This window comes from Olea europaea, unplaced genomic scaffold (genome assembly GCF_002742605.1).
Source record: "Olea europaea var. sylvestris unplaced genomic scaffold, O_europaea_v1 scaffold2228, whole genome shotgun sequence".
Classification (NCBI taxonomy): Eukaryota; Viridiplantae; Streptophyta; class Magnoliopsida; order Lamiales; family Oleaceae; genus Olea; species Olea europaea.
The window spans coordinates 130,132-139,951 of NW_019240312.1; the positions used below are offsets into that span (position 1 = coordinate 130,132).

General features: G+C 36.6%; 1 protein-coding gene across 1 annotated transcript; it reads right to left on the reverse strand.

Annotated features, from left to right (window-relative positions):
- Positions 1 to 281: 281 nt before the first annotated feature.
- LOC111380903 (uncharacterized mitochondrial protein AtMg00860-like) lies at positions 282 to 1,235 on the reverse strand. The gene is made up of 3 exons (XM_023004565.1): positions 1,086 to 1,235; positions 785 to 932; positions 282 to 685 (listed from the first exon to the last, which is right to left on the reverse strand). The coding sequence occupies exons 1-3, from the start codon at positions 1,233 to 1,235 to the stop codon at positions 282 to 284; spliced, it is 702 nt and encodes a 233-aa protein (XP_022860333.1).
- Positions 1,236 to 9,820: the final 8,585 nt, after the last annotated feature.

Consider the following 9,820-nt stretch of genomic DNA (forward strand, 5'->3'; position numbering starts at 1 on the left):
CGAATCAACCTCGGCTTTGCATCCTTCTTTGTGAGTAGATACTTTAATGCAGCATGATTTGTGTAGATTATAACTTTAGACCCGACAAGATATGACCTGAATTTGTCGAATGCATATACTACCGCCAATAGCTCCTTTTCAGTGGTGGCATAGTTGATTTGCGCTTCATTAAGAGTTCTACTTGCATAGTAAATTTCATGAAAGATTTTGTTTCTTCGTTGTCCCAATACTGCACCCACGGCATGATCACTTGCATCACACATCAATTCAAAAGGGAGTTCCTAGTCTGGTGCCACAACTACTGGTGCTGTCGTAAGCTTCTCCTTTAAGGTGTTGAATGCTGTGAGGCATTCTTCATTAAACCCAAAGGTGACGTCTTTCATTAGCAGATTGCATAACGGTTTAGTGACTTTCGAGAAGTCTTTTATAAATCTCCTGTAGAAACCCGTATGCCCCAAGAAACTACGAACTCCTTTAACTGATGTAGGTGGTAGTACCTTCTCAATAACTTGAATTTTTGCCTTGTCCACCTCAATTCCTTTTGCTGAGATTCGATGGCCGAGTACAATGCCTTCTTGCACCATGAAGTGGCATTTCTCCCAATTTAAAACCAGGTTAGTCTCCTTGCATCTTTGTAAGACCAAATTTAGGTGCTCTAAACATTCATCGAATGAGGACCCAAACACTGAGAAGTCGTCCATGAAAACTTCAATAAACCTTTAAATCATATCGGAGAATATTACCATCATACACCTCTGAAATGTGGTTGGGGCGTTACAAAGACCAAAAGGCATCCTACGATAAGCAAAAGTACCATAGGGACAGGTGAAAGTGGTCTTCTCCTGATCTTCTGGTACGACAGGTATCTGATTATAGCCCGAGTATCCATCCAGGAAACAGTAATGTGAATGTCCAGTCAATCTTTCTAACATCTGATCGATGAATGGGAGGAAAAAATGATCCTTTTGTGTGGCTGCATTGAGCTTGCGATAGTCGATGCAAACTCTCCATCCTGTAACTGTTCTGGTGGGAATTAATTCATTCTTCTCGTTTTTCACCACCGTGATTCCCCCTTTTTTCGGTACCACTTGAATTGGGCTAATCCATGCACTATTTAAAATTGGGTAAATAAGTCCTGCATCCAGTAATTTCAATATCTCTGCCTTGACCACTTCCTTCATGTTCGGATTTAATCTTCTCTGACCCTCTATACTTGGCCTACAATTTTCCTCCATTAGAATCTTATGCATGCACAGAGAAGGGCTGATTCCTTTAATGTCAGCTATTGTTCACCCAATCGCCGTCTTGTTCTCTCTGAGTACCCTGAGCAGTTTTTCTTCCTCCACCGCACTGACTGTATTCGAAATGATTATTGGAAGTGTATCTGACTCCCCCAAATATGCATATATGAGATGTGGTGGTAATTGCTTGAGTTCCAGAACTGGTGGCTGCTGAACTGAAGGTAGTGGCTTTGTGTCTCCCGTCCCCAGTTCCTCGAAGTGCCTCTTTCGGATGTATGGCGGGTTGGTCTCCAAAAATCTTGCACATGTTTCAACTTCAAAAGACTCTGACTAGATTGATTGGGATTGTACAATACATGCCTCATAGGCATCAGATGGACCGTGTAGTAAGAATGATTTTTGTACTGCCTTGTCAATAATGTCAACTTGATAACAACTGTCAGATTCTGCTGGTAGTTTTATTGCCTTGAATACATTGAATGATATCTGCTCCTCTACCAATCTTAAAATCAACTGGCCTCTTTGAACATCAATTAACGCTCTCCCTGTTACCAAAAATGGTCTGCTAAGTATCAATGAGACGTCTTTGTCCTCTTCCATGTCCAGGATAAGAAAATCCGCTGGAAATATGAACTTCTCAACCTTGATAAGCACATCTTCAATTATTCCTCTGGGATATGTCAGTGACCTGTCAGCCAGCTGAAGTGTCACAGTGGTTGCTTTAGCTTCTCCCAAACCGAGTTTCCTGAAAACAGACAAAGGCAGTAAATTAATACTTGCACCGAGGTCACATAATGCTTTATCAAAATATACTTCACCGATTGTGCAATGAACAGTAAAACTCCCTGGATCTTTTAGTTTTGGTGGAAGCTTATTCTAGATTCTGGCACTACATTCCTCCGTAAGCATAACTGTATCATGATCTTCTAGATTGCATTTATTTGATATGATATACTTCAGAAATTTCGCGTAACTAGGCATCTGGAACAGTGCATCAGCTAGTGGGATGTTGATATGAAGCTTTTTGAAGATTTCTAGAAATTTTTTGTATTGTTGCTCCACTTTTTGCTTCTTCAAGCTCTGTGGAAAGGGAATCGGAGGCTCGTAGGGGTTGACTGTGACTTTGGCCTTATCCTGTGATTCTTTTGAATTTTCCTTTGAACTTGATTCCTTTACAACAGTCTCTTCTTCAACGGAGGAAGATGTTTCTCCAATCACACCCGGTCTCTTGACATGGATTTCAGGTAATTGCATTCCACTTCGAGTTGTAATGGCCTTGGCTTGCTCTTTAGGATTGATTTTTGTATTACTTGGTAAGTTACCTGGTGTTCTGCCAGTCAATGCGATGGCTAGCTGTCCCATCTGAGTTTCCAAATTTTTGATGGCTGCATTTTGATTTTGAAGTGTAGCTTCGACCTTCTCCATGAATTTTCCTATCATATCTTCCAATTGAGGCCTCTTCTCTTGTTGTTGAAATTGCCCCTGTGGCTTATTCTGATTCTGGTTGCTCCAAGAGAAGCTGGGATGCTTCTTCCAGCTGGGATTGAAAGTCTCGCCATATTGATTGTGTTGCTGGCGTTGTCCCCACTGTGCGTAATCTACTTGCTCAATTTCTTGCATAAGTATTAGGCAATCTGATGTTTTGTGCTCGGCTCCACATTCCTCACAATTGCTCTTCTTAGCTTGTGATATGCTTTTCACTTTGTGATACAGAGAGTCAATTTTTGTAGATATTACTGAATAAGCGTCCATCTCGTAGACACCCGGAGTTTTCTTTGGGATCGCCCTCTCAGAAGACCACATGGCTGATGTAGTAGCCATTCGCTCAAATAATTCCAATGCCCCATCAACTGTTCTTGTGGATATTGAGTCATCTGATGCTGAATCCATTGTGCTCTTATGGTATGGAAGTAATCCTGTGTAGAAGAATCGAATCTGGGTCTTTTTATCGAACCCATGCTGAGAGCATTTCCGGAGCATGTTTTTAAATCTGTTCCAGGCTTCATCAAATGATTCATTCTCTTCTTGATTGAATACTGATTTATCATGTCTCAACTTTGCAATCTTGGCTGGGGAGAAGAACTTTGTGCAGAATTTGTGTGCCAGCTCATTCCATGTAGTGATACTTGCAACCGGGAGTGAATCCAATCATTCAAGTGCTCTGTCTGGTAACGTATGTGGAAAAAGCCTCAACCTAATAGCGTCATCCGAAATCCCTTGGTATCTGAAATGTTGACAAATATCTAGAAATCGAGATACGTGTGTGTGTGGATTCTCCTCGGCTTTACCATAGAATTGGTGTCCATTTTGAAACAGCTGTATTACATTGGTCTTCAATTGAAAGTTGGGTTGCCCGAACGGTGGATATACAATGCTGGATTGGCTTTGAATAACTTGAGGAGTCAAGAAGTCCCCCAGAATATCATTTCCTTCATCCACTGCCTCTCCTTCGTTAGCTTGAATAATATGATTGTTTAATTCGTTAGCCATTTGTACTTGTGCTTCGCAGTGATCTCTTTGTCGTCGATGAAAGGTGCGCTCAATTTCAGGATTAGCTGGAATTAATTCTCCTCCAGGCAATCGTGACATGCAAATCTGAGAATTAAAACTAGTACGAGCACTGAGATTCAGACATTATAATTAACTAAAACACAAATAAAGGATAATAACCTAAAATAAAAATAAAAAGAAAAACAAAATTACGCTAGTAAAATAAAAATTAAGTTTGAATTAGTGCCTCGAGAGATAAAATTAAACTAAACTCAATCCCCGGCAGCGGCGCCAAAAACTTGTTCGCGAAATTATTTCTTTCGATTTTAAACCACCGCAAGTGTACGATTCATTAACAAGTAATAAAGTGGATTCAATGAGTCCGAATATCGTCCCACGGAGATTGATTAGTTCAAATTTTATCTACCTTAGCCTTAACCGAAACTAAATTACCAAAGTGGATGTAAACCTAATTGAACCTCAATTATGCAAATTTTTTTTCATGATTAAATTGAAATTAATACGCAAAACAATAAATTAAACTCGAGAATGAAATCTAAAAGTTGAGAACGCACTTGTTATAATTATTGGGAATGAAATACGCTAGGATCACGAATTCCCATGCAATTATCACTTTAAACCCTAGTTTCACAATATGACAACACATTTCGATTTTGATGAATCAATGTTCCTAAGTCTATTCAATACTCTCTCTTGAGATGTATCAAACCTATTTCTATACACCACTGGTCTATATTTCTATGACAAGAGCATATGTAAAAATGCATGAAATTTTATGAACATTTAAAGATTCACATAAAACATAGCGGTATGTTTCTATCTACTATCGGACCCTACGATGATTTATACTATATCAAATCTATTCCAATTCTCTCGAATGAAAGAATAAATCACTTAAATTCACACAATTACGAGCTCTTAATTGCGAAAATATTTAATTGCATATAAATCATTCAACATAATAGAAATTGTGTCTTACATCAAATTGCAAAACTAGAGTATTAAAATTCAAATCACATGGTTCATTGATCTCCTAGCATAAATAAATCTAGCCTAGCATGCTCAAAATAACAAAATACATCAAAGTTTGTATATAAGACATCACTGAGTTGGATAAATCTTGAAGTTCTTCGTGTCAATCTTTATTCTTACGCTCAAATCCTCTTCAAGAATTGTTTCTCAACCTCCAATTATGTTCTCGACGTCTCTGGAATGTTTTTGGTATTTATATCCTATGGAAAATTAGGTTACCAAAGGTGTTTCAATCGTATAAGGAAAGAAAATTTTCCCGCCGAATTTGTACCATGCGACCGCATGATTTTAATCCATGCTGTCACATGGTTATCTTCTTTTTTCATCTTTAATCCCTGCAACACTTCGTGCGGCCGCACGACTTTTCTACCATGCGACCGCATGGTAGAATTTATCTTTAATTTCCTGCAATTTGGTCCCTTCACTTTATTCTTCCACTTTTTTACATCTTTTCTTCATTCTTCATATTCCATCATCCCAAAATGTCATCAATTCATATTTGGCACTCTCAATTTCTTGATTAGTTCTTCGGGTTAACTTTTGAGTAATTGCATCTTGGTCCTTGAATTTTCACTTTGTGTCATTTTAATCCTTTTTCGTGTCTTTTTTCGTGTATTTCACCATGTCCATCGGTGTTACCTACAATTCACACATATAATGAAATTAAGTCACAATTCAATCATTTTATTCATAATTAAGTCATGTTTGTGACCTAAATAAGTGTGCAAAATCACACTTATCACCAACCCTCATATTAGTTGGACTTCATTCAACTTTTCCCAAGATTCTTGATAAAGCATAACATCTCACTGCTAGACTTACCATAAATAGCTTCAAGAATCATTTTTTTTCTTCATTTTTTTTAATTCATGTACTTCTATGAGCACATCATTTCTATGCTGAAAGTGTATCATGGGGGGAACTTCTATAAAAGGAAATGTATAATCCATCTCTTTCGTGCTTAAAAATGGTTTGCCAACAACAAAGTTTGAGTTTTTTCTTCTTCTACTTTATATAAAGTACTCAGGAAATTATCAATCCAGTTAAGCAGTAGAATGACGCATTTCGATTTCAATTGTGTGCTTATGCTGTACTGTGATTATGAAGACAACCTTGGGGAAGAGGAATTTGTTGATTTATGGTTAACTTCATCCTCAATATTTTGATCATAACAAACAAGATTAATATTATTCTAACAATTTATTTTGAGTGGTGATAGTTCAATATTAAAATTCATCAAGCACTAAGAACTCAAGTCAAATCATTTGAGACGAATAAAGATCAAGGTCAAGAACATGAGAGATGATACTAAAGAAAGAGGTCAAGATCGAAGTTACACATTCAAGAATTTAAGAGCCAAATTTCGGAGGAAGATCAAATACTTGATTTCATAGACAAAAATGTAAAGGTACTAACACTTTGATATTTGACAATGAATAATTAAGCTCAAAATTTGTCTAGACATTAAAAACAATATTTGTGCATTAAAAGTCATTTGAATGCAACATTTTAATCAAATATAAACATGACTTTATATTGATCATCCGGACAACAGATGGTCGACCGGATGAGTCATCCGCAAATACATATTTATTTTTTTACGTTTTGAGCTCTGTAAATACCCCCACTTTTGCTTTCTGCATTCATTTCAACACTTCTAGAAACATTGAAGTGAGATACTTTTGAGCTTAAACTTTTTATCCCTATTCTGTGTTTATCTTTATCAATTCATTTACTTTTGATAAACTTTTGATTGAACTTATTTTTGAAAATCATTTCATTCATCAAATTTTTTTTTAAAATCTAACACTTGAGCTTTATTAATTGTTATTCATTAAAGTGTTAACCTACTTCTCTCCTTGTACTCAACTTTGAATATATCAATTATTGTGAGGGAAGCTTCAAATTGTAAATTCTTTATTCTATAAACTTGTGGGTTATGTTGAGGCTTTGTAAAGCTCAACTTTGTATAATGATTGATGTACCTTGTTTGTAAGTCACGTTGTAAAGGATTGAATTGCATCATTAGTCAATTAATATAATGAAAAGACCTTACTCGTGCCGGAGAGTTTGGTAACGGAGGACGTAGATCATTGCTTTCGATCGAACCTCCACAATTATATTGTTTGCATCCTTTTCCCTTTTGTCTACTGCTTTTATATTTTACTCATTATTTGTTCTAATTTGGTTTTTTATTTATTTGTATTAGTTATATTGTCTGCTATTATATTGATTTAAAACTTAAATTTATTTTCGAAAAAGTCTTAAAACTCAATTCACCCCCTTTTTGTTAGCTATCTTGGGCTTTCAGAATTTATGTAAAAGCTACAGGATGACATCGTCAAATTGGTTTCGATATTGTCGAATATCTGAAATTGTCATGGCAAACTACTATGGTGAACAGAGATGTTGAATCATTAGATTTCTGTTCGCGAGAAATGGACACATGTTCATTCTAGATGCTATGAAATACAGTCCCCAACCCTGTTATGCAGAATTTCAAACGTATCTGACAATGCTGAGAATTTTCACACAAATTTTGCAATGAATATAGACTGATCAGTGGGTAGTACATGGATATGTATGAACAGGTTGGAATGTTTCTCTGTATATTAGTGCATGGAAAAGACTATAGACAGGTTTAAGCACTATCCAATAATTTTTTGGAAATTATTGGACACTATTTCAAAATTGTTCTCCAAGTAGCTGTTGAATTCGCTGCATGTCTAATAAGACCTGATCCGAACTACAATCACGGTACTGAACATCACATACTAATTCGAACAAGCATCCATTATTCCAATGTGATGTGAAGTGCAATAATAAGAGTAATTATATGTGTAATGAGATCACTTTATTGATCCTATCATTTAATGTTACATCACATGTGGATGATTTTCGGTGAGTATGGGTTGTACTACGACGTTCGAACATAAAAAGCATTACTCTTACTAGTGTACACTATTTTTTATTAGGCTTACATTTGGGAGAGCATGGGGACTGTTTAGTGACACTATTGACAAGTATATGAGGAGTGCGAGTCCTCGGCTTCTTAAAAAAATTAGCAAGTTGCCTGTAAAATAGAAACCTCAGAAAATATTCATAAAGAAGTTGTACGAAGTGCATATGATGTTGTAAGCCTCAAAGATTACACATCTTGGGCCGCCGGGTAATCTATGGCTAGCTCGAGTAGGACCATGCTCAGGGATCAGAGAAGGGTTCACCCTGTCTCAGTTCTTACAAAGGGATTTTACAAAATTGAAGATGGGGAAGTTTTTCTCAACCTGCCAGCGCTGCTTGGCAAGAATGGCGTCTTGGGAGTCACTAATGTGCACCTTACCGACGAGGAGGCAAGGCGAGTTAGGGACTCGGCTAATACTATTTTGGAAATGCAAAGCAAGTTGAAAATTTGAAGCCAATGTATATTCAAGCATTCAAGCAGGTTATTGCTTTTTAGTTAAACCATTTTAGGTTACATGTTTTATCAATAATGGAAATAAAATAAAATACAGAGGAGGGGGCTCGATCTAATCTCCAGTTAAAGGTGTAATTTGGACTTGATGAATTTAATGCCTTGCCTAATTTTTTTGCTTTCAAATTTGAATTTATTTTTTAACACGTAGGTTTACAAATTACATATGCAACTCTCTTTTTATGGTTTCATGGTAAATAACTCAATTGTTACCTATGCAATAAAATCATGTTCAGTTCATTTGAAACTATATTGAGTATTAGGTTTGGAAGAAACTATTTCAACATATTTTCAAAATAACTTTTTTCAAAAGACAGCTGGACGGATATTCATCCTTGCCATATCTCAGCCATAATCATTAGATGATATTTAAAATAACCTTCTTCTCATGTCTCGCATCCCCTTTTCGGCGTGCAAGGCCATCTAGTACGGCATCGGGGTCTTGTTGGGTGTATAAGATAAAATTTTACAGACTTTCTATAGACAACTCACAATAGGGTGAGGTCAGTATTTTTATGGCCATTTTTTTTATTAAATGAGGTCTTGCGTGGGGCCGACCCCATGTGAGTGCCTTGTAAAATGCCTGTAAATTTCTATCCTGTATACCCATCAAAATTGTACGGCATCGTCCAAGTTATTATTGTCGTTAGAGGTATAATTTCGAAATATGGAGAAAAAGTGTCAGGTATCAATTCTTGTAGAAAGTATGATTTGATTTGACAGTCTTAGACAAGTTGAATAAATGAGCTTTCCTACGTTGGTTCTTAACTGAGGTAAAAATGAATTTTGCTAAGGATATGAGAATCGAAAGAGATCCATTTATGAGTTCCGTCTTTCAATAAACCATTCTCTCCTCATCTACCAAGGATATGATGTTTTGAGGACCTTGTCATGGCGGTGTTCCCAAGTGAAGTCGTCGGACTCAGAAGGTGCCTGTTATAGACTTGTTTAATGAACTCGTCTTCAGAAGGTAAAAGTTTGTAGTCCTAGACCGGATATGTCAACATTCCTTTTTTTGACTCTGTAATTCTTACCATAAAACGGCCACATAAGTTAGGATGGCACGGCAACGATAATAGCTAAATCAGGAATTTGATTTTAGGGTAAATGACACAAAACGTCCCTACCTTCCAAGTTCATTGTGGAAAACGTCCACATCTTTCATTTTTTTGACATTTTTGCCCTCATTTCAACCTTTCATCCACCCTCCGTCAATTCTTCTATTAATTGAATAAAAATATGCTATTTTCTTTCCAATCAACAATGGTAAAATTGTCCTTACCCATTGAACCCCTTCTTCCCAATCAACAATGGTAAAATTTTCCTTACCCAGTGAATCTTCATAAATTTGAGCTGAGGTGAAGAAAAAAATATCGTGAAGAACATATATACTAATCTATATAGTGGTGAAATAATCAATCTACATTTTTCCTGTAACCCACCATGAGAGTAGTAGTGGCGGGAATAAGGGGTTCAATGGGTAAGGACAATTTTACCCCTGTTGATTGGAAAGAAAGTAGCATTTTTTATTCAATTGACGGAGGAATTGACGGGGGTGGACGGA

Bases quoted from the DNA above. Each gene is read 5' to 3' on its own strand.
- LOC111380903 (XM_023004565.1), bottom strand. From the start codon at position 1,235: ATGGAGGAAAATTGTAGGCCAAGTATAGAGGGTCAGAGAAGATTAAAT. The intron at 933-1,085 runs GTACCGAAAAAA...TTCATCGATCAG, and splicing joins GGATTAGCCCAATTCAAGTG to ATGTTAGAAAGATTGACTGG. The intron at 686-784 runs GTCTTTGTAACG...ACGACTTCTCAG, and splicing joins TTATCGTAGGATGCCTTTTG to TGTTTGGGTCCTCATTCGAT.